The sequence below is a fragment of the Elgaria multicarinata genome, chromosome 6, assembly GCF_023053635.1.
Source record: "Elgaria multicarinata webbii isolate HBS135686 ecotype San Diego chromosome 6, rElgMul1.1.pri, whole genome shotgun sequence".
NCBI classification, from domain to species: Eukaryota; Metazoa; Chordata; class Lepidosauria; order Squamata; family Anguidae; genus Elgaria; species Elgaria multicarinata.
The window spans coordinates 59,293,635-59,321,386 of NC_086176.1; the positions used below are offsets into that span (position 1 = coordinate 59,293,635).

Sequence of the window (27,752 nt, forward strand, 5' to 3'; positions counted from 1 at the left end):
TTTTGGAAGCATTACGGCCCCATCCCGCTATGTTGCTGCAGCTCGGCCTCGCGTCCCTCTCCAGACACGCTTTGGCAAGGAAAAGAGCCGCCTTTCTCCTCCGCCGCCGCACGCCTGCCTGCTGCAGACCAGCCGCCTTCATGTCGACCTTGCTGATCAACCAAACCCCGTACGCGTGGCTGAAAGAATTGGGCCTTCAAGAAGAAAACGAGGGCGTTTATAATGGCTCCTGGGGAGGAAGAGGAGAGGTAGGCGGCTCGCACCAGGGGAACTTGAGCAGCCTTGGCTGGCAGCCTAAAAGCAAAGAGCGCGCGCTCAAGTGAAGCCAAGTTTTGGAGTTTGCCCCCTTTGCGGCAAACTCTCCCGTAAGGTTCCCGAAGGGAAAAGCGTCGCTCCAAAAAGGCACCCACCTGCTCTTCTCGGTTACAAATCTGCGGGTGTGAAACAAGGGGTGAGTTCGGACGACACGCTAATCAACGTTTTTTTTCCTGTTGCGTTCCTATTAACCCTCCCAGTTGATTAGCGTGTCGTCCGAACTCAGCCAAAGTTTCTTTTCTTTGGATTTTCTGTGCAACTTGAGTGCTTCCCCTTATGCTGCTGCCGTTGTGCCTCTGCTGCAGAAGCTTGTCTGATTCAGGTACAGATCAGGGGGTAAACACGTCGGGGGTAAAATCCAATTTAAATCCTACTTGGAGGAGGCCCATTGAAATAAGTGCTATTTAAATAAGTTAGCCATGACTAATTCCTGTTCATTTCAGCGAGTCTGCTCTAAGTAGGACTTAGGTTGGATTTTGCTCTCAGAATTGAGATGTATGGCTGTACAAATAGACTGTTCAGACAACACACTTAGCCATGGTTAGGCTGCTAACCCTTTTGCAGCAAATGGTTAGGGAGCGTGTTTAAACTATGGTTATGTAGCCACCATAGTAAGGAACGGTTCTCATGACATGCTAAGTCACAGTTAGGCTACTAACTCATTTGCAACAAGTGGTTAGTGAGCGTGTTTAAATCATGGTTATGTAGCTACTATGGTTAGGAATGGTTCAGATGACATGTTAAGTCATGGTTCACACAACATACTAAGCCATGATGTTTAGCTCAAAATGTGGCTTAATATGTCAACTGAACAGGGTCAGAATCTTTTATCCAATGTATAATGACATTTAATTATTCATTTAAAGAACAAAGCAACTTATATTCAGAGTAACTAAATGGACTGAAATATCTTCTCTTCAGGTTGTGACAACATACTGCCCTGCAAATCATCAGCCAATAGCCAGAGTTCGTCAGGTAAGGTTATCCTTCTATTTTCATGGTCTTTAGTTACTAAAGGAGTCCCAACGTGGTTTACAAAGAAATAATAATATCCCCCCCTCACCAAATGCAGTATACAACAACATCTTAATTTAAACCTTGCAAATGTACACAACTATCCAATTCTGAAAGATTAACTAAAGGACAAAAACCATCCACTCTCCAGGACAGAAGTGAGCAATAAAAGTAACCACCAGAGTCAAGATATTAAACTGTGGAAGAACGAGCCCACTCTGCATTTTTAGGTTCAAAACACACCTGAGAATTTTATTAGTAAAATGGCAGAGCTGTATTAGGAGATTCTGTCATATACACAGAGCTCCTCCTCAGTCTGAACAAAGGTAGTTCATTATATAGAATAAATAGAACAAGGCAGGTTTTGAGGTAGATTAGTTTACACAATCAAGCACACTTCCCATGTAGAAGCTTCTCAGCAATTGTAAATTTTAGACAGACACACACACACCAGAATTGTGTAATATGCAAGCCTCTTAGTTTTTGCTTGAGCATTCACCTTCTGCCAGAATTCTTAGCAACTTACATAGCAGGTCAAGAGAGAAGGCCTAAAGGATTTGATTCTACAAAACTATCCAAATGCCCAGCAAAAGTCTTCTCCTGGCACCTAAAAGATGACAAAGTTGACACCAGGCGAGCTTCTGTGGGGCTACCACAGAAAAGGCCCATTTTCTTGTTGCTACCTTTCAAACCTCTCCAAATGGGGCATGGAGGAAGGGCCTCAGATGTCAATCTCAAGGTCCAGGCAGGTTTCTCTGAGGAAAGATGGCCCTTTAGTTAAATGCCATACTAGGGGAAAAATCTCCTTGCTCTTAACTAACCAAAGCCTAAGCTTGGAATGTTAAGAAAGGTGATAAAGACAATTGCAGAAAATGGCTGAGGGCGATGTAAGTCATAAGTCTCCCTTTCTCTGCTGGATAGAGATCATATGTGTTGAAATAGCTCTGCTCTGCTGATTATATCACAGAAACCGGTCCATACCATGCTCCTGTTCCTACTCTACCACTTCAGAAGCTTCTTAAGCTTTTGCTGACAAAGACAAGATATTCCAAAAAGACCAGCATAGCACTTCTCTTGTCTATCAACTTCTCTGGCATAGCATATCCCAGCTTTCCCCAACCTGGTGCTCTCCAGATATTTTGGAATACAGCTCCCCTCAGCCCCAGTCAGTGTGGCCAATGGCCAGGGATTATGAGAATTGTAACCCAACACAACTGGAGGGCACCAGGTTGCAGAGAGCAGGCATAAGTGAAGGCTTGTTCTAAATCAGATAAAGCAGGGGTGGAGAACGGTTTGTGGCTGAGGGACCAAATGACATCCCTCTGCCTAGTCCTTGAAAGGCTGGATGACGTCAGGGGGCATGGCCACGCTTTTCAAGGGTGTGGCCATGCCCCTGATGTAAGCCAAAGCACTTTGACCAGGAACTGGCTTTACTGCATGTGGATTTTTCCCAGCTGGGACAAGCTTGCATACGGCAAAGCCACCCCGACTGAGGTGGCGACTGGAGGAGCGCTCCAGCCAGTGTCTCAAATGGGGCTATTTTGCTCATGCTGTGGCCTCCCCAAATCAGGATGGTGCAGCATGGGCAGCAGCTGGAGTGTTCATGCACCACCCCTTGGTGACCACATCTCAACTGTTATCTCTGAATTGTGGTAATAGTAGATCTTATAGATACTTGTGACAGTAAATGATAAACAATTAAGGTTTTTAAAATTTCTCTTTCTTACAGGCCAGCTTGGAAGACTATGAAGAAACAGTAAAGAAAGCTAAAGAGGCATGGAAAGTATGGGTGGAGGTATGTTAAAGCATTTAATATTTTTCTGAAATATATGTAATTGATGTTCTTCAATGAGCTACAAATCCCTTAAGGCTCCCACTTACCTCGGAGTAAGTCCCATTGAATTCAGTGGGACATGCATCTGAGTAGACATGAGTAGGATTGCAGTGTAAACCCTCTGGCTTTCTTTGAGCTATTCACATTGAATAAAGCTTTCCCTTGAAACAAAGTAGATTTGATCTTGTGAGAATTACCACTAGTATAGATAACTGAAGTTCACAAATCTTGTAACGACCATGCTGCCTTTTTAGGGTTGTATTTAGCTCTTATCATACTTTGGCTCCAGTATCCATAGTACCACGTCTGTGTGATTACCTTTGAGGTTTATGGCCTTTTTTCTTGTGCGGAGATTGTACTTGTCTCATCCTTCAGTGATAAGCAGTCTGTTTGACTAATAAACCCTGTGCTATTTGAAATTTTTAATTTCTTTTTATTGTGAAGATCAACAAAACAGAACAGAAAATACATTGTGAAAATGAGGAAAAACCCCATACATTATGTATATAAGATTATTGTCATTTTCCATCATGTGTACCATTCATTAAAAAAAGGGAGAGAGTTATACAAAGGTTTCAAGAAAAGCAGACCAGATTTCCATATATTTATCCATTTGCAAGTTGCGTCTATATAAGACCCATTCAAAAGTTGATAATGTTATTAAGTCCTGGATCCATTGCATTATGGGAGGTGTGGATTTGTCCTTCCAATGTGGTAGTATAAGTCTTTTGGCTGTCATAAGGGCTCTGAAGCTCCATCTGTGCTGACCATGTGTTAACTTCCGAGAAGCCGGTAGGTAATTTAGGAGGACGTGCACATTGTTCTGTATTATAGATAGTTTCAGTACAAAGTTCATCCTTGTTATAACCTCCTCCCAAAAATGGGCAGCTGCAGGGCATTGCCAAAACATATGAGTTAAAGAAACATTAGATGCATTACATCTCCAACAATTGTGCAAGTTAGACAAACCCTCTTTGAAAAGGTGTTGTGGAGTCCAATAAATCTGAAACTATTTTTTTTTGGCGCTATTTGAAATATTCTAGGAAGATAAAAACTTTGGCTGAAGAGGAGTGTAAAGGCTCCTACCTTAATTTACACGATAGGCGAAGAGGGGCCGACCAAGGGCAAGATGGATGGATGATATTCTGGAGGTGACAGACTTGACCTTGGGGGAGCTAGGGGTGGCGACAGCCGACAGAAAGCTCTGGCGTGGGCTGGTCCATGAAGTCACGAAGAGTCGGAAGCGACTGAACGAATAAACAACAACAAAAATAGCAGATATACAGTTTCTCATACTGTATTTACTTACACCTTAGCCCCCATGGGCAGGATCCAACAGGGGCCTTCTTGTTTCGGGCCTTACCTCCGGAAGCACTACATTGTGGCTGCCAGCATGTGTAAAGCCTCCATTGCATCCTGCCCAATGCATCCATATATGTCCTAGTCTTTCAGCCACAGTCCTTTTCCTCTTTGGGTTGGGAGCAATGGTGAAACCTAGTGTCAATGCTAGGTAAGTGTTTCAATAAGAATTTGGTTACATGTTGGCATTAATTACATGGAATACCCATTGCGAAGCATCAGCAATGCTGATTTGAAAATAAATTCAGTTATTATCATGAAGACGTGGTTGAAGTGGTATTTTTTGGATTGGGAGGGGCAGGAGGTTTCAAAATAACGAGAAGGTGCTGGGGGAGCCAGGGGAATGGGTGAAATGATAGAGAGGAGACTGCAGGAACTGGGTGAAATGGTGTGATTTGTGCTGTAGTAGAATGAATAGCATCTGAATGGCAGAAGTGATCAGGAAGAAAGTGGAAGTACCCCTGTCATTCTAGCCAGTCTCTATATCTTGCCTCCATGTTATTTCAACCAATTTAGATTCCTTTGAATGCTTTCAGTGCTGTTGGATTATCATTCTAATGGAAACCTTGATGATTTGCTATTGGTGCAGTACATGCTTGGTAAAGTAAGTTTTAAAAAAATGTGTATGTGCTCAATGCTTTTTAAGTCTGGGCTGAGAGAATTAATTTCCATTCTTTGTATAGGTTCCTGCACCTAAACGAGGAGAAATAGTGAGACAAATCGGTGATGCCTTAAGACAGAAAATCAAAGTTCTGGGAAACCTGGTAAGTTTTACTGCTGAAACCGCCCAGAGAGCTTGTTGTAAACCGCCCAGAGAGCTTCGGCTGTGGGGCGGTATATAAATGTAATTAAATAAATAAATAAATAAACAATAATCACCCTGGCTAAAAATTACAGTTTGTTCTAAAATGCACAATGTCTGTAAAAGAAGAAACGGCCCAGTTCTGGCTGTGTTACGTCTAGCAATACAATATTCAGTTGATTATTAAATTAAACGTTAATGTTTTGATCAGTGTAGCCCAGTTCAAATTAACCTGGGCAGCTGGCCTTAATTTTTTTTTAACGCAAGTACTTAAAACATTTCAAATGCCAAAGGCAATCTTAAGAGGCGTTCCCATCTATGTGAGAGAAGAAGAGGAATGAACAAAAATATGCCTTTTTACGTCGGAACTGTTGTTTTCTCAGGAGTACCTTCATCCAGAAACCTATGCACTGGCCTCTTCCAACCTGGTGTCCTCTAGATGCTTGCAGTACAACTCCCAGCATCCCCACTCAGCATGGTCAATGCTTCAGGATGATGGGAGCTGTAGTCCAAAATATCTGAAAGGTGCTAGTTTCTGGAAGGCTACTAACTTAGAGATCCACCAACTGAAGCCAGGAATTTGCTTTGAGTACCAGAACTGAACAGAGATCACAGTTGTTCCATGCAAAAATAAAACCACTCCTGGTTATTCCAAGAGTGGAGGATGTGTGTGTGTGTCATTTTATTGCTGCTGTTGTTAAACAGCTGGGTTTCAGCAGTAAATTACCCAGAGATCTCCCCTTAGATCCAGATCTACCTTCTGCCCACCCTATACACCACATGTGGTTACTTTTAAGAGATGTTTACAATTAAATGGTGGACACAGTGTATAGAAAATGATATAAAACTAGAACAAAAACAACTCATTGCAATTTTTCAAAAGAACTAGGAGATGGCTACAAACATTTTAAATAAACCACTAAATGAAATTCCATGGGCATATTGGAGCATCTAAGGTACTTATTACCTATATTCTACAGCTACTGTTTTCTCCTTTCTTTCTTTTTTTGTCATCTTGTGTTCTAAAACATTTTGGCTGGGCCCTATTAATTATTAATGTAGTGCTTAGTGGAAATTTAAGCACTTCACAATTAGACAGCATTAATACTTGTCCTTAATGCATTCAGGTTTCTTTAGAGATGGGGAAAATCTTTGTTGAGGGTGTTGGTGAAGTGCAAGAATACGTGGATGTCTGCGACTATGCTGTTGGCTTGTCCCGAATGATTGGTGGACCTGTCTTGCCTTCAGAAAGTAAGCTTGTACCTTTCTTTTCATATGGATATATCCTGGTTGCTATAAAAGTAAACTGACACAGAAAATGTCAGTAGTGTACTAGCATTGACTCTGGGTCAAACTTCTCTGGGTATCGCATAGTGTGTAGCTGAGACTTTTTTTAAAAAAAATCTAGAGTAAGTGTATATGGTGTTCATTTTGGAAAGCAAACGGCAGTTGTGGTGGATGCTTAATCCTCCTTCTCCGCGTGCGTGGTGGTCCCTGTCCGAATTGAGGTTGCACATACTGTCTCTAGACTTAAAAGAATCCTCATGCTATGCAATTACTGTAACATGAAGTTTGACCATCTGTAGCAGCATTTATAGCTGTTGTCTTTAGTTTGGGGCTTAGAGGTTAGATTAGACAAGCTTGTAGGCTTGTATTCTTCTTCAGAAGCAGGTTGAGATCCCTTTTATCTATTCTAGCTGAAGATGGTATCAGCCCTGCTAATCACCATGCATAATCTTGACACCACAAAATAAATAATGTGTACTCAGGTTCTGTATATTCTTATTGAGAAGTAAGCCCTGCTATTTTCAAATGTGTATTAGATTGAAACCTTAGAAACTTTAAAATTCTCATTTCAGGCTAGCTAAGTTTGCCTATAAATGCTTTGTCCTTAAAAAAAGAAAAACAAAAAACAAATAAAGACTAGTTCATTAAGAAACTTGTGACCTACAATTGGCTTGGGAGCAGTCATTGTTTGATGCTAGAGTCTCCATTTTTGGATTAATGACCAAGATAAACTCACTGACCTAGGACTACTTGCAATTATTCAGGCTAACCTACTTCGCAGAATGGTTGTAAAGATAAAATTGGATACTACTTGTATCATTTGCCTGAGCTCCTTTTACAATGGGATGGATAAATAAAAATAAATGAAATTGTATGCTTGCCAAACTTCTTTTTGTTCTGTGGCCTCTTGTTTTCAGGACCAGGGCATGCCTTAATAGAGCAATGGAATCCTGTGGGATTAGTAGGAATCATCACGGCATTTAATTTTCCTGTAGCAGTTTATGGCTGGAACAATGCAATTGCAATGGTCTGCGGCAATGTGTGTCTCTGGTAAGGTATCTGTATTTCTTCAGGATGAAATATGTGAAATTATGGTCTCTAAGTTATAGTGAGAGTGTGATGTGCTTTGAGTTATGCAGTGAGTATCAGTGTCTAAATTTTCAGGAACAATCGATTCAATAACATGATAAACTCATTCTTTACTTTTTCCATGACTAGCTTTGTTAAGTTTCAGTTCAAATTCTATTGGCAGAGAGTCTTTATTGTTTAAATATGACTCTGGATATTATTCCTTTCTTCACACCCTTGTACGCTGATGGGTTGCACTTTTAGAACTAGACATACCAGTGCAGATGACCAGTGTGACTAAAACTGAGGTTACCTGTTCACAGTCCCATACCATGTACTATTTGAACTTGATGAGCATCTAAACATCCAATCCTTGTAAGCCTTGACAGTGTTTGTGAAGGGTGTTGAAAAGTGTTATCAGTGCCAGACATTGACAGCTGGATCACAAGGCAGATCATGCTAGTTTTGTACTTATAAATGCATTCAAATATCTGACTCTGAAATTATGCGGATGGCTTGTCAGCTCAGTTAACTACGACCCACATAGCAGTACACTATCAATGACAGACACAGAACGACTGAGGCAGGTTTTTGTAATGGAAGTTGTTCGATATTATTTGGCTGCTTAAAGCTTGGATACCTAAACGGCAACTGCCTGGTACTTCAGAGCTCCAGGTTGGACAGAGTTCTTCCAGACGGAGGGATCCACATTGTGGAGCAATTCCATCTTTTTGGCCTTAATGGTTTTGTGTGTTTGTGTGTGTGTAAAGAAAAAAGGTACAAGGAGTGGTGGAAAAATACATGCGGGTTAAGAAGCGGAAGATGGTGTTATTTGGACCCCCTGTAAAATTCCATCAACTAGGCAGGGTGACTACCCAATAAAAAAAGCCTTGTCTGGAAACACTCCATGATTTTAGTTTATGTTTATAGATCAGCCTTCCCCAACCTGATGCCCTCCTGATGTGTTGGATTACCACACCCAATACATCTGGAGGCACCAGTTTGAGAAATGCTGCTCTAGATGAAAAACTCCCTATGGTAATCATCTGCTTTGGTAGTTTTAAGTGACTTAATAAATGTAGCACTATGTTGTAAAATATAGTACAATGACCTTTTTAAAGTAGATGATTAGGAACTGGAATAATTTTCTCTCTTCTCTTTCTAAAGGAAAGGTGCACCCACAACATCCCTCACTAGTGTTGCTGTTACAAAGTGAGTTTCCACTTTCCTCCATTACTAGAACTTGCAGGCACCTTCTCCCTCACTTGTTCATTCTTCCATATAGTTTTAAGAAGCTGGTTCAGATAATTTTGGTCTCCTTACTGTTCTCCAAGGCTCTGATTAGTGATACTCAAGTGATGTGAGTGCCACTTCCCTCTGACTGCATCTTGACCTTTTGTAACATCTAAAATGAAATCATGCAGGAAGTTCCACTACACCCCTCCTGCAGTTGGGATGGCAGAGGTGTGCATTTGCCATGCGATCTGCTGCTTCATCGCACATTTCATACATTTTCCTGGTAGCTGAATCCCATGTTGTTTAGTAATGTATGAAATGAGATCTATTAGGGTAGGAGCACTGACAATGGAACTTCACATGTGACCTCTCTCTTCGATGTGACTTCCTCATTGCTGTGTTAACTGGAGCAGTATGGGATACAATTGCAGGAAAGTAGCACTCAAACACTTGAGTGACATAGGAATTGGACCAAGATGATAGTATTGTAACTACACATAACCTTATCTAGAGTTGTAAGAATTCTGGAAATTGTGTAATAATGGGAATAAAATACTTTCCCACCCCCCAGCTGGGCGGGGTCCAGAATATTTTAAAATTTAAAAGTAAACTCAGTAAATTTGTAATTATTCTCTGAATATACTTTTAAATTTAATATACCAAGCATAATAATTCTATGAGCAAGCCAAGCTACATATAATCCATTTTAGGGTTCTATTTTATGTCTGAAAAGAGAAATGTCAGTAAATAGTCCCTGTAGTCTTTCATAAAAGTCTTCCTATTATGTAGTTTTTAAAAATTATTTTGTCAGAGTTAAGTTCAGGTAGCAATATATGAATGCATTATCTTAAACGTTTTAGTTATCATTCAAAAAGAAAATATTTAATGATCCAAAATTGTTCAGTTTTTCAAAGAACAAAACAAAAACATGCTTGGAAAAAATGGAAAACCAATTTTCCCCACTGGGCCTTCACATCTCTAATCTTACTCAACAAAAGCAAATTTATTTTTATTTTATTTGTATTTATTTAAAATTCTTTTTAGCACCCCCCCTGCCCCTTGAAGGGTCGAATCCTCTTAGCAAAGGATTTGTGAAGCTGCTGCATTTATATTGCTGTCCATTCTTAGTAGCATGGCCATTTCCTGAAGATGAGAGAGACTATTAGAGTACTTTCGAAAATAACTGCTATGAATTGAAATATATATATGATATTGCCGTGGCTTGCTTAGTTTAAAAAATAGTGGAAAAGTGAAAGTTGGTTTAAAAACTAGTGTAAAAGTCCATTTTATACTTCTAGTAAAATATTGCCTTTAATTCTACTCTTACTCTAAAACCTAATTAAGCTGAGTTGAATTTCCTGTGAAACAGGTTTATATCAAGCAAAAATGTAGGTGTGCTTGCAAGATGAAACTATTCAAAGAAAAAACCCGTTAACTGAATGTCCATGTAGATTTCATTCTCAGCCAAAGAAAAATCACGCTTTCTTAATGAATGCTTTTGTTTCCTTTATAGAATAGTTGCACGGGTTCTGGAGGATAACAAACTCCCCGGTGCTATCTGCTCTCTGATTTGTGGTGGTGCAGATATTGGGTAGGTACAACATTTTGTGTATTTATGCAGAATTCAGAAATGTAGTCTGGTGGTTCTTAAATTGTGCTGTTCTCAGTTCATCTCTTAGAAATATTTTGAATCTTTATCTACCATCTTTTCCACACTCTTGATTGACTTGATCAAGAAGACCATTACTTGATGAACTCTTTTATTAAAGGAAAATTCATTCTGTCAATGGACATAGATTGACAGTGCAGCCTAGATGTGTCTATTCAAATGTAAGCCCGCTGAGTTCAGTAGGCTTACTCACAGGTATAGAATTGCAGTTTGAATCTGCTGCTACAAATGAGACAACAGCACAATCCTAGCCAGGTCTACTCAGAAGTAAGACCCATGGAGTAAAATGAGGCAAGCAAATGAGTATATGACTGTAAGAAATGCATACATTGTTATAATGCCTATTCTGTATATCCAGGAGGAGGTTTCTTGCACACTTAATTATGGGTGCTTGACTTCCATCAATTTTGGTCTGACTTACTTATATGGGACCTTCCCAACAAATATGGGCACTTCTAATTATATATAATACATGTTTGTAGAGCTGAACACTAAGGTATTTGATATTCTGTTGATACTGTAAAAAATAAATAACACTTTATGATTGAAGAGAGTAGCATGAATTTGAGTGTTACATATCTCATTGTCATAAGTGTAGCAGATATTAAAAGTAAATGACAAGACCCCCTTCTTATCTCCCCTGGGTACTTTCTGGCTTTACTTGTTCTAACACTGACTGAAAATATTCCTGTGTTGTCTTCTGTAGCACAGCAATGGCGAGGGATGAAAGAATTGATCTGCTGTCCTTCACTGGCAGCACACATGTGGGAAAGCAGGTAGCACTAATGGTTCAGGAGAGAATTGGTAAGTGAAATGGGATGACTCAGCCTATCTCCTTCCCTTCTCCCCATCTTCTTTAAAAAGTATGGGCGACAGAGGCATACATAGATGGAAATTGATTTGCACATGTACAGCGGTCATCAAATTTTGCACTTAGCTTTACTATTCAAGTCATTGATCCCTCCTTTGCCAGAGTCCTACGGCATTTGCAAAGGGAAGGGAGTGGTGTTTGCTCTTGAGCCAGTCTTTTGTGAAAGGTGCAAGCAGCACACCGCTGCTGCTGCCTCCTAAAAAAACACTCAAGGGGAAGGGAGATTGCTGTTGATGTCTCCTCTAAAAGCTCAGCAGGAAGAGAGGTAAACCTTCCCCTCTTTCTTCCCACCACCCCAATACCTGCTTCCATTCTCACACATGAGATGAGCTTTGGCAAAAAGCTCTAGTTGTGCCTTGCTCCCTCCTGCAGGCAGGACAGGGAGCCAAGGACTGAGACTATTGGAGAAACTGCATCTCCCAAAAACTGAACAAGAAGGGAAAGAGTTTACCCCTTCCTTCTTCCATGGAGAAGAAAGAGGGACTGGTTTCTGTTTTCCATCTTAGGCTTGTGCAGGCTGTAGCAGTAAGGTGCTGCTGTTTTTATGTCTTTATGTTTTTATGTTTTTTTCTCCTGCAAGTTGGGCCTTTTTTAAAAAAAACAATGACGACACTTTCCTGTCCTTCCTAGAGGACTGGAGAGGAAAGGAGGGGTAGCTTCCCACAAGGAGGGGTTTTGGTGGGAGCACAGATGGTTGCCCAATGGGGCCCACAGGGGAGGGACTGAATCTCAGTGGTTGAGCACCTGCTTGGCATGCAGAAGACCCCAGGATCAATCTCCGGCATCTCCAGGAAGGGCTAGGAAAGAATCCTGCCTGGAACACTGGAGCGCTACTGCCAGTTGGTGTTGATAGTACTGAGCTAGATGGACCAAGGGTCTAACACTCAGTATAAGGCAGCTTCCCATATTTAAGGAGGCAAGTGGATTTATTGAAACTTGTACACTTCTCTGTGTGCCAATATAATATATATATGTGTGAGTGTGTGTGTGTGTGAGAGAGAGAGAGAGAGGGAGAGAGAGAGAGATGTAGACTGTGATTAGTACCATCTTCAGCATTGAGGCTCAGATAAAAAAATGATGTTAAACGTGTACAAGATTACTAGTGTAACCAATAGAACTTAAGGAAACAAGCTCATTCCTGTAACACCAGACTAGCAGAAGAAGCCTGGGACTACACGATAGGAGCCCGGGCCACAGTTTCTCCCCACTCCAACATTACTCTGAAGGTTAGCGAGCTGTGAAGACCCTGATGGTGAGGAAAGAGAGGGATCCTGTTGTGACTCCCATACTGCTGAGGTAATGTGATTTATGAAAACAGCAGAGCCTTTTCCTCCTGCTTTCCAAAGTTCATAGCAAGCTGCATTTGCAATTTAGTCTATCTTGATTACTGCTTAGGCCAAAAAGCACTACTGAATCTGCATAGGCCATTGCAGGTGGGTAAAGGAATTCTGGGTCATTTTCTTCTTCTTTTTTGAACTTGTACAATAAGCAGCTTTCATTTGTTGCCATTTCCTTTTTCTTTATGGTGGTCCTGATAAAACCTGGTAACTGGGGATGGTTGAGGGCATGGTACTAGTTAATGGAGATTGTGGGTGATACTCACATGATTTATTGCTTATTTTAATAGGACGGTTTCTGTTGGAGCTTGGTGGAAACAATGCTATTATTGGTAATTAAAACCTCCATTTATTTGCTTATTACATTTATATACCAGCCAATAGCCAGATCTCTCTATCCAATTCACAAAATGCTACACCTGATTTGCTAATCTTTGGCTGAGTGAACACATGGCTAGAATGGTGTTTGCTTGAACAGTTGACTAAAACTTGTGAACTACTTTCATGCCAGGCTTCTCATCTTTGTGTTATTAGGGTGATCACAATCCTTATAAAGCCAAATATTTAAAATCCTTTCCTTGTAACTCTTCTCCCCATCCCACACGCTTTTTGCTTCGTCTGTTGCTTGCCGCTTTCTTGCCAACCTCCCCCCCCACCCGAACCTCCTTTGATTAGTTAAGCCCACTGCATAAAATACCAGAGGAAAATTCAGAATGCCCCCTTCCGGTCCCAGGCTAGGGAAAGGGAAATGCTATACATCTGACTCCTGATATTGGCTTTAACGAATGGAGGCCAGAAGTTGCTTCTAGTGGCTTCACAATATTTGCTACAGTTCTGGATAAATGATGGGAACTAGAAGAGATGCCGCAGAGGTTGGCCTCGTACTTTGAGGAACTAAAATATCCTTGATAAGCTTAATGTTCTGCTGGCTACAGAAACTCTGTATAAAATCTTTGGGAATCCTGATATGCTCTTGGTATGACGAGGCTAATTTTCAACAATAGATGCTGCTTCTGTCTTATAAACGTCTTGGAACAGAGATTTTGTTTTTACTCTGTCCATACTGCACTGTAATATAGCACTTGACTCACCAGCTTTGCAGGGGGCTGGATTACTTTCCTCAATTCAAAATGATGTCTTGTTGCTTGGTAAACTCTGCTCTACGTGGCCTTGGCAGGTGACTTGCTCTTGGCCATCCATGTCATCTGATGTATTTAGACTCGAAACCGCCATCAATTTCTCCCTTCCCCTAGTGTTTCTTGATTGATTCTCAACCCTATTTTGCCTCCAGTTTTCATCTAGTCTGCCACTTAACCTGCTTCTCAATTCCTTGTAGCGTTTGAAGATGCAGACCTTAACCTGGTCATCCCATCTGCCCTTTTTGCAGCCGTGGGGACAGCAGGCCAGAGGTGCACAACTGCCAGGCGGCTGGTGAGTAAATGTGATGATTTCGAGGATCTATTCAGATGATTTTTTTTCTGCACATCCCCTCTACCTCAGCATTCTTGGTGCCCTCCAGATGTTTTAGACTATAACTCCCAACATGCCTGAACATTGGCCATGCTGGCTGGGGCTAATGGGAGTTGTGATCCTAAACATCTGGAGGGCACCATTTTGGGAAAGGCAACAGTGACATTAAGAGTGGGTTTGGGGTTTTCTTCCTTCCACTTGCACACAGAACGTAATACCTGAACTGGGGGATAACATGCGGTATCTATTGTCTATTTAATGACATCCTCTCTTGCTTTGTGTTTTGTGTGCCGTGAGGGTAGGACGTGTGTGAGTCTAAAACCTGCCTCCTGATTCAGTGTTGTGCAGAAAATTCTAAGGGAGTGTTGTCTGAACAGGTTACTAAGTATAATGAACTGTTTGCTATAACAATGAATGTAACCTTCATAGACCTACTTCATATCATAAGGATACATCACATCATAACAATGACATTCTCTGCATTCCATGTGCTCATTCTATTTAGCGGCAAAACTAGTGCTTTCTAAGGTCTTGTTAATTAAGAATTCTGCTACCAATAGCCGGTGCCGTCCAGCCTTACCACATCAAAACCAGATTTTAAATCTGTGAATGCAGAAAAAAGGTCACCTCCTTTACTCCTTTGGATCCGAATACTTTTATGCAAGATGGCCCAAAAAGTAACACTGAGCTACAGCTGAATGAAAGCCAGTTTGTTCATTTGCAAAAACTTCTGCTTCATCCATCCTAAAAGATGTTTATGTAAGAGCCTGGCATAAATTTTCCCAATAGAAAGAAGACTAATTCAGCAATAATTACTAAGATCATATCAATCCCTTTTTATATATAGGCACTACCATTGCTTTATGCTGTAAATGGGGAAGACAACCTGTCTTACTGCATAACATATAAAAGAATGCAAAAAATTTTATTCCCACCCGTTCAAATTAGGGATGTGCTCCGCTTCTCCTCAAACCGGAGAAGCAGGAGCGGAGTGGGTGGCTTCGCCTGCCCTTAAGGCGGAGGCAAAGAGGATTGGGGGGCCGGCGGAGCGTGGCGAAGAGGATCAAGGTGAAGGTGGATCCTTCGCCTCGATCCGGAGCTCCGTCAGAAAGGTAAGTGGGGTTTACCGGGCCCTGCCACTGTCGCTGTCGCCCATGCGGCGACAGTAGCAGGGCCCGGTAAACCCCCCCTCCTCTCCCTTTCCTGCATCCGTCCGCAGTCCCTCGACTTCTTCAATTGAGCCCGCAGCTCAACCAGGAAGTCTAGGCTGCACTTGCGGCCCAGACTTCCTGGTTGAGCCACGGGCTCAATTGAAGAAGCCGAGGGACCGCGGACGGAGGCAGGTAAAGCCCCCCTACCCCTTGGTCCCTTATCAGGCTCTGCCGCCGTTGCCGCACGGGCGGCGACGGCGGCAGGGCCCAGTAACCCCCCCACCCTCCTCTCCCGGCGTTACCTGGCGCCACTCCCCTCTCTTGTGGAGCTCCGATTTGGAGCTGGAGCTCCGCGGCGAAGAGGAGCGGAGTATGGGTGGAGCGGAGCGGAGTATGGGCGGAGCGGAGCGGGCTGATCCGGAATTTTTGGATTGGCCCGCAGGGCGGATCGGGGGGTCCATGCACACCCCTAGTTCAAATTTTTAAGTGCAGATGGGGAACTACTGTTGAGCCCTGTACCTTATTCTATTTGATTTGTCCAATTAAACCACACTAGGTTGGATATCAGGCCAGTTAGGAAGATTTCCTAGACAATCCCTTCTAAATGAATCAGCACAGGTCTGTTCTGGAAATATACCAGAAAATGCTTTCCCCATGTTTTAGCTGTAATATCTAGTCCTTTTCATCCAACGTAGGTTTAGAAACCAAGTCCCAAAACAGGTTTTGTTTCTTTGTTATTTCACATGGCGAGACATAACAAACCCCATCTTTCTTGATCGCAAATGAGTAACTTGTAAGTCTTTTTCCGTTTTTTATTTATTTTATTTATTTATTGCATTTATATACCACCCTATAGCCGAAGTGCTCTTGGGCCATTCTTTGAACTAATTGCATTGTAAAGGAGAGCGCTCAAAGAGGAAGGTGACTAGGTCCAAGAGCCAAGGTGGGCAACTTGTGGCCTTCCAGGTGTTTTGGTCTACAACTCTCATCCCTAGCCAATATAGTCGATGATGAGCGGCTGATGGAAGCTGTCAACCAAAACATCTGGTTGCCCCTGTTCTTCTACTCATGCCATTACTCTGCCTTCAAAAATAGATTATAAATTTCTGCCATCTGGTTGAGAATGATATGTGCTGTTTGGTACATATATGGGGAGAAAGGCAACTTGCCACAGCTTTTTAGTTTAGCAGTGCTAAGGCCAGGAAAAAGAAGTACTTGAGCTGAATCTAAAACATTCTGAATACTCTTCAGAAGATGCCAGTGTTCTCCATTGGACCTTGAAATTTGCCCTGTAAGAGCTGTGATTGCTAAACTTACACAATATTCATGACTTTCTGCTTAGTTTTTGCATGAAAGCATCCATGATGAAGTAGTGGAAAAACTCGTTAAGGCATATGCACAAGTCCGCATTGGAGATCCATGGGATGGTAAGAGTTCATTTCTGTTCATGGAAGTGTAGCATGATAAATAGCTAATCTAATATCTCTACTATAATTTGATGTGATAGATTGATAATAATTTAGTGTTTATATTGTTTTTGATGTATGTGTATATATATGTGTATGTAATGAAAAATGTAATAATAATAATAATAACAATAATAATAATGTGTAACATGATGGTTTTTGATTGGTCAAGATTAGTAGGCTGGTGGCAGAACCCAGGAGAACTAAAGACCACTTTGAGGTAGTCATCTGGGGAGGGGCCCCTCTGCATATTTTCCCCTCAGGTATCTGAGAAGAAACTGTATGTCTATGCACATACATGTGGATTTAAATGGCATGACAAGGCCTAGTATCTGGAGTTCTTAAGCAAGTCATGGTGCTCTTTGCTGTTGGCTTGTTTCAAATACTTCTGCGAAAGAATGAGCATGTAGAGGAACCACTACAAGGGTGCAGTCAGTGTTAAGGTAGAATAGAAATGTAGATGGTGTCTCTTTATCACAGGAATGGCAATGTGTGCACACCCACCCACCCATGCACCCCGATGATATTAGACTGCAACTCCCATCATTTTCACCTTTGGTATGCTGGCTAGGGCTGATGGGACTTGCAGCCCACCAATGTCGGGGGGGGGGGTAAACGTTTATAATCTAGGCTTTACCAAAAACTCTAACTAATATAGGTGAGTCTACTATAGGTGAGTAGACACATAGCTGTGTCTACTAATCCATTTGGACATTAGTCCAAATGGATTAGTAGACACAGAAGAAACCTAGCTCATTGATGGAGCACATGTAGACAGTCCTGTCCTTGGCATGTTCAGTTAAAGGATCCTAGTAGGGCTGGGGAAGCTTGGAGCACTGCTGCCAGTAGAGCAGCTAGTACTGGACTCGGGGTGGTGCGTTGGCTTCCCTTGAAATGGCTGCTTCCTGTTTCCTTGGGTTCTGAGGCAGAGTAAATGGCTGGTATGATCCTCTCAGTCGGCTTAAAAAAACCCCACCTGTGGTGGATGTGCTTTCATGATTTCTGAGAGTCGCAATAGCTTAACTGTGAAGCACCTGTCCAGGTGTCATCAAACAGCTGCTTCTTTGTTTATTCAGAAGCAGCCACCTGCTGACCTCCAAATTTCAAGCACCTCCAAATTTAGCCAAGAAACCTTGAGCATTTTTTTTAATATGAGGCATGAAAATGGAAACCAGCCATACACATAGCGGATTTCTCAAGGCAACATGCGCCTTTAGCAGAAGCCATATGTGTCTCTCAATGCCAATTGCAGGGGAACCCCAGAGGGAGGGCGTTCTTGTGCTCATGTCCTGCTTATGGGCTTTCCATAGGCATAAGAAGAGCCAAGCTAAATCAAATTCAGGATTGACCTATTCCAGCATCATGTTCATACAGTGGCCTCCCATCTGCCTGTGGGAAACCTGCGAGTAGGACATGAGTGCAACAGCACCTTCCCAGTTGTGTTCCCCAGCAACTGGAATACAGAGGCATATTGTCTCTGATATTGGAGGTAGTATATATAGCCATCAGGACTAGTAGCTATTAATAGCATCTGGTTGGCCACTGGGGGAACAGAACGTTGGACTAGATAGGCCATTGGTCAGATCCAGCCGGGATCATCTTATGTGGGTAGGCATTCTTACAAATATTGTTTTTGGATCCCACTCAAATATATATATTTTTGTCTTTGCAGCAAACACTCTGTATGGTCCTCTCCACACAAAGCAAGCAGTAAAGATGTTTCTTGATGCAGTGGGCCTGGCCAAACAGCAAGGTGGCTCTGTGGTCTATGGTGGGAAGGTGATTATTCACATACATATTTCTATAGATCTATATAACAATTCAAGCTGTGGTGTTGAAAAGAACATGGTGGCTTTTTTTTCTAGGATGATGGAAAGCTCTTTCTAGATGGTCTTCTAAACTGCTGCTGCTGTTGTCACACTTCAGAATATTCTTCACATGGCATATACTACTTTCGTCAAACATGTTGCTTGTTCAGTATGGCATTGATATACTCCACAGTAATATTGCACACTTTGCAACCTCTTCAGCACAATCAGGCAGAGCAAATGCTTTCGATGACTGTTAAAGTCATTGACACCTGAGGGCCAGGCTGGAATTTGTAAACGAGGAAGTTTACAAAGGAGGAAGATGGCTTCTGACTCATCTTCTAGTTTGATTACAAAGTGTTTCCACAATAGTCTCTAGCAGTCTAGTCCAAGCAAAGGCAAGGTGGTGGCCGATGAGAAATGGACTGAACAGTTCCAGTGGTTTAGAAAAATGATCCAAATAGCTGCTTTATTTAGCTGCTAATTTGATGCCTCTTCTAGTCCTTTGCCACCACTTCTATTTAAAGTGTAACTTTTTTTAGTAGATAGATCGTTTTTGAGTTTAGGCAGAGAATAGTTTGAGCCCTTAAAATATTATTGGGGACAACAGTGGGATATTTTAAAAGAAACAAGACTCCTTTTAAGATTAGAGTAAACCACCTTAAACGACTTAGAACAGCTTTCTCCAGCCTGGTGCCCTGCATTCCTGCGCATTGGACTACATCCCTGCACATTGGCCATGCTGTCTGATGCTGATGGGAATTGTTGTCAAAAGTATCTGGAAGGCACCAGCCTGGGGAAGGCTGGCTTAGATTCTGTCTTAAAGCTGGGCATCTCCTGTGGGTTCTGAATGTGGCTGTTTAACCAACTACTGCCAAAGAATGCAGGCCCGCATGCTTAGAACCGAGAGTATATGAAGAGAATCCTTCTAGCAGCCCAATTCACACAAACATGTTTATGGTGTGATCAGTGGCCAGCTATAGTGTTTAGAGTTGCAATTTTTCAGCTATCATTGCCACTTCTATGCCGTGAATGCAGCAACTAAAGGCAGTTGTATGAAATCATGAATTTAGTGCCTGGGAGCTGCTTCCTTGTGAACCAATAGAGGCAATCAAATTGGCACAATAGATAACTTCTTAGTGCATGTAGTGATGACTGCCAACATGGGTGGCATTTAAGGGAATTAGACACTTTTATGGAGAAAAAGGCTATCAATGGTGGCTAGTCATGATGGCTACATTTTACCTCCAGTATCAGAGACAAAGTGCTTCTCAATACCAGTGGGAAGGTGCCATAATTGTGCTCGTGTTCTGCTCGTGGGCTTCCCATGGGTATCTCGTTACCCACAGTCAGAACAGAATGCTGGACTAGGTAGTCCTTCAGTGTGATCCAGTACAGCTCTTCTTAGATTCCTATATGTAGCATGACTTTGCTGAAATTAATGGGTACCATTTTGTGCGTGTCTTTTTCATTCAAGGTTATAGATCGTCCTGGAAACTACGTTGAACCAACCATTGTGACTGGCCTTCCACATAATGCACCCATTGTACACACAGAGACGTTTGCCCCTATTCTGTATGTGCTAAAATTTAAGGTAAGCAACCCAGTTCCTAGGTGATATACTGGAAAGCATAATAACACAATCTTAATCGAGTATTAGAGCTTCCTTTTTAATGTTTCTAAATGTTGAGGCTTAATAAAAGGAAGAGGGGAATAATTCAAAGATGAATTGGACAGTAATGATGGTGCTGAATTGCAGCCAGTGCAGTTGCTTGAGCCAGTGAACACTTGCAATCAATACTTAATATTTTGAATTTAAAAGCCTTCAAGCTTTGTTTGATGGATGGTGGTAGGACTGGGATTGTATCTTTTTAATTGACCTTTGTATAGGGAGTGCCACAATAGCCAAATGGTGCTGTGTACCCAGTGTTCTTTTCTGGATTATATTTATTAGCACACTTTACTCAACACAGTTCAAAAAGAGACATATATTTCCCATTAAGTTCCCAGAATAATGGACTGATGATAGACTAATTAATACTGATGCCTGGACCCCACTTTTCTTCTTTGCCTATTGGTTAGGGTTTAGGAATGGGATGGCATTTTCTGGGCCAGGGTGATGTTGCTGGGCTGCATCAGGATATTTATTTTTATGCATTTAAAGTATTTTTATACTGCCTTTCTAAAACCCACCAAAGGAGTGTACAAACTTTTCCAAAAGTAAAACAATAATCAGAAAAACATACTAAAGCAATAGAAAGAACATTCAAAATGATAAAAACAATTTCAAAAACCAAGTTACAAATATATGTCTTGACCCAATGCAGAGAGAGAGTGTGGACCAGTTGCAGCTCCAGAGAGAGACTGTTCCAGAGTTTGGGAGCAGCAGAGGAGAAAATACTTTGCCACATGCTTAACTTTGCAGGCCTCTGCAAAGTGAAGATGCCCAACTAGCAAGTGAGGATGCTTTCAAAAGAGCCTCTCCTGCTGATCTTAATAACTGAGGGTTCATGCCATGGCAGGTCTTCCATCTAAGCCATGTAGTGCTTTGAATGTTAGAACCAACACCTTGAATTGGTTGAATCCTTAATTCAACCAGCTTAATTCAACCAACCTTAATTGGTCCATCCTTAATGTCCTCCTCCCTTGGGAAAAGCAGAATGATGACAAACTCTTCAAACTCAAACTAATTCCCTGATAACGGCGAAGGGCATCTCTCAAGAACAGCAGACGGGAAGTTTCTTGGCTTGATAACAGGACACGGAGTCAATTCTTCTCATTCTTACTGTTTGAGGATCCACATTTTTAAATGTTCTAAATGCTTACCAAACTTACCTACAAGTCCAGCTCCCTAACTAATGCTGTATGTGCCTACTTTTGGTTCTGGCTGAAGCAATTAATCTGCATGATTGTCTTCTTTGGGGTTCTTTTGATACTTCAGAAATGAATGATCACTGATAGAACAAAGGTTTTTTTTATGCATGAAATTAGAGATGACAACTTAAAATATGGCTTAGATACTACTGTGCACAGTGCCCCTAGCCTACCAATCCTTTCATGTGATGAAGTTGCTACCCATGTATTGGCAGAAAGAAGGGGCATTCGTGCCTCTCTATTATAGGCAGAGAGTGGTAGACACTCCATTTTGGACCTTTTGGGAAAACATTATATACATATTTTAATAACATCCTCATGGTGGACTAACTTTTCAAGATGCACTTCAGTCCCTCTTGTGGCATGTTAGCGTTGTCCTCCTGATACACACAAGTGTGGCAATCTCTCCAGATACCATTTCTGCCCTTCCCCCCGCTTTTTTTTCTTGGCATGTTCAACTCTCAGTTCATTTAGCTCTGGCTCAGCTGTGTGTGCTTTCTTTTCCAGTCAGAAGAAGAAGCCTTTGCCTGGAACAACGAAGTGAAACAAGGCCTGTCCAGCAGCATCTTTACCAAGGATTTGGGCAGGATATTCCGGTGGCTTGGGTATAGCACTTCCCTTTTCTTTAAAGGGGGTGGGGGGAACCCCACAAATTTGTTTTTAAATAGGCTAGATTTTTTAAAAAAATAGATTTCATTATTGGATGTTCCGGGCAATCCATATTGATGTATGAGTTGCTAATCTTTTTTTCTCTCTCCTAGGCCCAAAGGGTCGGACTGTGGTATTGTGAACGTCAATATTCCAACTAGTGGAGCTGAAATTGGGGGTGCTTTCGGTATGTTGACTGTCTGCACTGATGATCATTGTCAGTTCTACAGTTATACCTAGATCTATATAGTTTCAGTAAAGCTGCCATTCCATAGATGGCATGGTCATAGCTCAAGACAACCTATAGTCCAGGGGCCAGAAGTGCATTTTGCTGCACATTCTGACACCCCTGCTCTTCCATGTACACAAGCAGTTAGGCTCTGTAATAAACCTGGCACCATCTACAAGTAAGGGCTTCCCAGTTATGGAGATATGTATGTGCTTAGGCATACATTAAATATAAACATTTATTTTGACAAAAATCTTAAAGTTTAAAATATCTCTTATTTCATCACAAGTTTCTACCACAGTGTTACAAAAGAACTTGGCTCCACTGGTGTCTTTACATTTACTCCTAATGCTGTGACTCTTAAGAATTTCCACCTTGACTGGGCAAGCTATTTCAAATAAAAACTTGGACATACAAGGCAGTTGAGTAGTTACACATGGGCTGTCTAATTCTGGTGTACACAACAGTTTCCACTCCTATGCAATGGATGTGGAAACATGCAGAAGCCTTCTTCCTGCCCAGTCCCTAACCCCGTCCAAGGCATACCCTTGATTGGTCATTCAGAACCCTAAAGAGAGGAAGCTCCAGGCTACCAAGGGTAAACATACTATACTCATTAGCATCTCTTCAGGTTAGAGACTAATACGCAGAATTTGCACATGGATCTTCTCCTTTCCACCCTACGCTTCTGCACTCACCATCAATGGTAAGCCCAGTAGTACTGTAAATACCCCCTCTCCCCTATTTCAGTCCTATGGGAAAACCCCACCCCTAAACCAAGGTGTTAAAAAGTGTAATTTGCAGTAAAACAAGGGCAGGGAACATGTGGCCCTCAATATGTTGTTTGATTCCAGTGCCCATCAGCTCCAGTCAGCATGGGAAATGGTGAAGGATGATGGGAGCTGTAGTCCAGCAACACCTGGAAGGCCACAGGTTCATCATCTAAAGCCACATGATGCAGCTATGTTGATGAACCCAAGCATGTCTGAGTCTGGTTGGTACCAGCCTATATTCCCTGACAGATCTGAAAGCAGCCTTGAGGTCCATCATGGAAGAAAGGCAGGAAATAAATTTAATGCCTTTGGCTTTTTTGCATAATAAAGGTTTTCTGTAAGCATTCTGTAAAGCAGAATTTGCAAATTGCTGAATCCCAAGAAAGGAAAACCAGGGGTTGTGAAGCTGACTTGTTTGAACAAACCATCATTAAAATTAAGCACAATTTCGGGTTTGGACAATACACCAAGCTGTGGTTACTTTAAAATCGAAGCAGAGTCTTCCAATCTTCTCCTTCATGGCCATGCTGGGCATTAGTGGGTGGGGAAAGCACACATGGTCAAGATTTTCTGGGTCTCATTCTCAAAACACCTAAAATATAGTATTAGTATTATGTGCAAAATGGCTCAGAGTGGCAGATAGAATAGATGTAACCTGCCTGCTCTCGAACTTTACCCCACTTCTGTGTAATTTTCTCTCTGGTTGAAAGAATGTGTGGAGTATATTGCTATTTTTTGAAATGGAATATTTTCTATCACAGCTATACAATTCAGATGACTTGGGTATTTTCAAGAGAAAATTGGGATTGCTCACCGTTCAGAGGAGAGGAAAGGCATCTGTTTTTTCTAGTCTGTCTGGTATTAACACTTCTTTGGGAAATATATCGCAACATCGCTTGGCTTTAGGCCTGTAACTTCTGTTTCCTTTCCCCTTCTAGGTGGCAATAAGCACACTGGTGGTGGAAGGGAATCTGGCAGTGATTCATGGAAGCAATATATGAGACGATCCACTTGGTAAGATCTGCATCGCCCTTGGGGGAACCCATTGTTTGACATATCTAGGGCAGCCTTCCCCAGCCTGTTGAGATATTTTGAGCTACAGTTCCCATCATACTGGAGTATTGGCCATGCTGGGAGTTGGAGTCCAAAACATCGGGGAGGGCACGAAGTTAGGGAAGGCTGCACATGTGTCTCTGACAACCCATCCTATATCTGCCATTGTTAAGACAGGCAAAACTGAAACCTGAGGACCAAATCAGATGATACATTAAATGTGTGCATATGCATTTAACACATAATAATAATAATAATAATATTTCTTACCCGCCTCTCTGTTTGGATTGAGGCGGGGAACAACAATAAGTATAAAATACATAAAACTGAATTAAAAACATAGTATACATTATTAAAACATCCTAAAAACATCCTAAAATTCCACTGGATAGGCCTGCCAGAATAGATCAGTCTTTATAGCTTTCTTAAAAGCTAAAAGACTGTTAAGTTGACGAGCCTTGTTTTTATTATAAAAATAGCAGTTGTAGGAGAAGCCAATGAGGTTTGGGACTGTGGCACATGGGGACGGGGTTAACCCTTTCCCCGTACACTATGGTCCCAGTGAAAATGCCCCATCGGCTGCTATTTACTCCAGGAGGAAGCTGTCATTGTCACCGGTGCTCCCTATCTGACAGCTGTTATTTTTAAAGTAAAAACAAGCTACACTGAATGCATGTATGCATTGTCTAGTTTGATCCCGATTTTGATTTTTTGCAAATTGGACTTTTCCTTTCAAAATGACAAGAACATTCTCTCCCCCACCCCCCAATTTGACATCCTGATTTGAATAGGTTTGTTTTGTTGCTTTAAGCATTCAGGGCACAGTATGGTCAACTGATGGAGCGTGCTATTATTGTGTGACTTGTTCCTACAGTATGATACCAAAACACCAGAGGGCACTGTTCATGTACAGTTCCTTTGCATGCATTACCTAGTTGCTTCCTCCAGTGTGTTAGACCCAGGTTCAACTTATGTATTTCTGCATTGTATGCTTTCATGTCCTTTTCATCCTGTCAGCCTCTGTTAGAGATGTGCATTGACGTTGTTAAATTTATTTTGTGTTTTCTAACAGTTTAATATGAGATGTGCATTGGCATAAATGCAGAAAGTCCTTTGTTGGAAACTGTATGGCTTTTCATAGTGGTGTGTCTGGGGAGAGTAGTTTCAGTTTAATCCACATTCTCCTTATCTCTGAGAGCCTTTTTAAACCTGGCCCCTGTCTATACAACAACGGGATTGCTCCTCATTAAATATAAACCCGAATTTTCATTTATTCGAATCTAGCTAAAGAACGTTACACTGCAACAGTGATTTATTTCCTGAATTTTTTTTATAGTGCAGTTATAAATGCGCACATACGATGGACAATGCTATGGAGGAGAGATGATGGAAGCTATAAATTTTATATGAGGAGCTCTGCAGATTCATATACAGACAAACCGGGGAGGGAGAGTAATGAAGCAGCAGAATCAGAGAATTCAAACTAAAACTGGCACGTGAACGAACAAGGCAGCTGATAGGTGGGAAAGTGGGAAATCGGCCAATCACGTTATCCTACCCTCAAAGCTCTGCCCACATGTCAGAATGCGATTTAACTCCCCCAAAGACACATAACCATAATGCGATGCAAACTCGGACATGATCTAAAAGTTGTGGTAAATCGTGAATGCGAATATGTGCATTATTGCATTAAAAAACCCAGCGCTACGGCGAATGGATGGCTGCGTCATGTGTCCTGAAATGGGAATATGCCCATTTAGGTCGGGGTAAACAAGCTGTGTAGACAAGCCCCTGGCTGGCCTCTGGAAACAGGATGCTGGACTATCTGCATTTCTAACTTCTCTGTTTATCTTTCAGCACAATCAATTACAGCAAAGATTTGCCTCTGGCTCAAGGAATCAAGTTTCAATAACAACCCTGTGAATGCAGTGCCTGGGCTGAACTTGGCATTTAGGAGTCAAGCACCTGTTGATTTGAACCTGCAGACGTGGCTACATGAAATGATCTAGCATTGAGGAGATTTTTAACTTCTGCAAGGCTCCCCTCCAGAAAACCCCATTATTGTGAATGGCTACAATCATTTTGATAATGTATCCAGACTCTGATGGTGTGCTCAAAAGTTCATGTCAAATGTGAGGAAGAGAATTCCCCTCCTTCTGAAACTTGGATTTTGACCTGCAAAATCCTAAAATGCCTTTTGTACTTCTGCCAAAATCATTTAGAAAGAATGTGTGATTAGTACGCTTCAATGCAGAAATAAAAGTTTTCAACCTCTTGCTATTATGGTGTGCCTGTACCTGGTTACTTTGTTTCCACTTACAGCATTCTGAAAAGGGAGATGCCTTCTGTTTGACCACGTCTTCACTGGGATTAGGTGGGATTTTGTATGGTTGGAGTACGTCGCTTGTGGCGAGGTGACACTTTCTTCCTCTGCCTTTAAACAGAATATGGAGACAGAGCAGAGCTGTGTATACTGTGCACTTAAAACAAAACAAAAACAAATGATGGCAACAAATTCTGCTTTAGGGCTAAGCTGAAGCGATCAATGCAGTTTGGGCTTTGTTCTTGTTATACAAAAATCTCTTTGGTTTTTCATAGTTTTTGACAGCTTCTCAAAATGTTTGCTATTATTCATCCAGGTGCTAGAATCAAAGCACTGCTTGTATGAAGCTGGGCAATACTGTAAGGAGCCTCAAAGAGCTATTTTTCCAGCTTGTGGGGACTGTGCAACTAAGCTCAGGGATGCTCCCCAATCCAACCAGGAAAAAAAGCTCAGATGTTAATTTAAAGCCACAGCTATGTCTTGTTCTCATATGTACTGTTGAATAGGTGCAGGGGGGCTGATCTAGATCAGGACCCTAGTGGGAGGGGTAGGGGGCTTTTGAGGTCACAACTGGGCCACCTGCACCTACTCTAGAGTAAAGATGGAGGGAAGACATAACTGCGAGATGCAGATTTAAAGTAATGTCTGTTTTGGCCCTCGGTCATAAGGAAAGAACTGTGTCTGGGATTCCAACTCTCCTCGTGACAAGCCTGATTACACTCTCACCTGGACACTTCCTCAGACGTTGCCTTCCGATCTGTCTTGCAGGGGTTCTGAGGTGGGGGAAGTGGGCAGGAGCCAAAACTTTGTTTTAAATCAAAGCTTGCAGAATTCTATGCTTTGTACCAAATGTGCATGTAAGATTTGTGATCACAGAATAGGTGCAGTCTTAGGAGCAGTTTTGGGTATAGGAGGGAAGTTGAGATGCCATTCTGTGTGTCTGAAATGCAAGAGGTACCATAGTTTGGTGACATTTCTTCTCAGACGTAAATGATGTATTTTCTAGGGGTTTGGGGTGCAATGCTAATTGCCCTTGTGGGCACAACAGGTTATCCAGGGAAACAATTTGTGCCACTCCTGCTCTATCCAAGTAAGAATTCCCCTTTTTCTAAGGCCTTTCTCATCCCCAAGCAGGAACCACATTCTCTCATACACTGAGTTTTGC

At 41.8% G+C, this 27,752-nt stretch overlaps 1 protein-coding gene across 1 annotated transcript; it reads left to right on the forward strand.

The window, feature by feature from the left end:
* On the forward strand, positions 1–26,544 carry ALDH7A1 (aldehyde dehydrogenase 7 family member A1). Its single transcript, XM_063129472.1, has 18 exons — positions 1–248; positions 1,237–1,290; positions 3,059–3,124; positions 5,206–5,286; positions 6,452–6,575; positions 7,529–7,661; positions 8,847–8,891; positions 10,429–10,506; positions 11,291–11,388; positions 13,083–13,124; positions 14,129–14,223; positions 16,756–16,840; positions 18,552–18,658; positions 20,165–20,281; positions 22,069–22,166; positions 22,323–22,396; positions 24,150–24,225; positions 26,122–26,544. The coding sequence occupies exons 1-18, from the start codon at positions 30–32 to the stop codon at positions 26,174–26,176; spliced, it is 1,647 nt and encodes a 548-aa protein (XP_062985542.1). The 5' UTR covers positions 1–29; the 3' UTR covers positions 26,177–26,544.
* Positions 26,545–27,752: the final 1,208 nt, after the last annotated feature.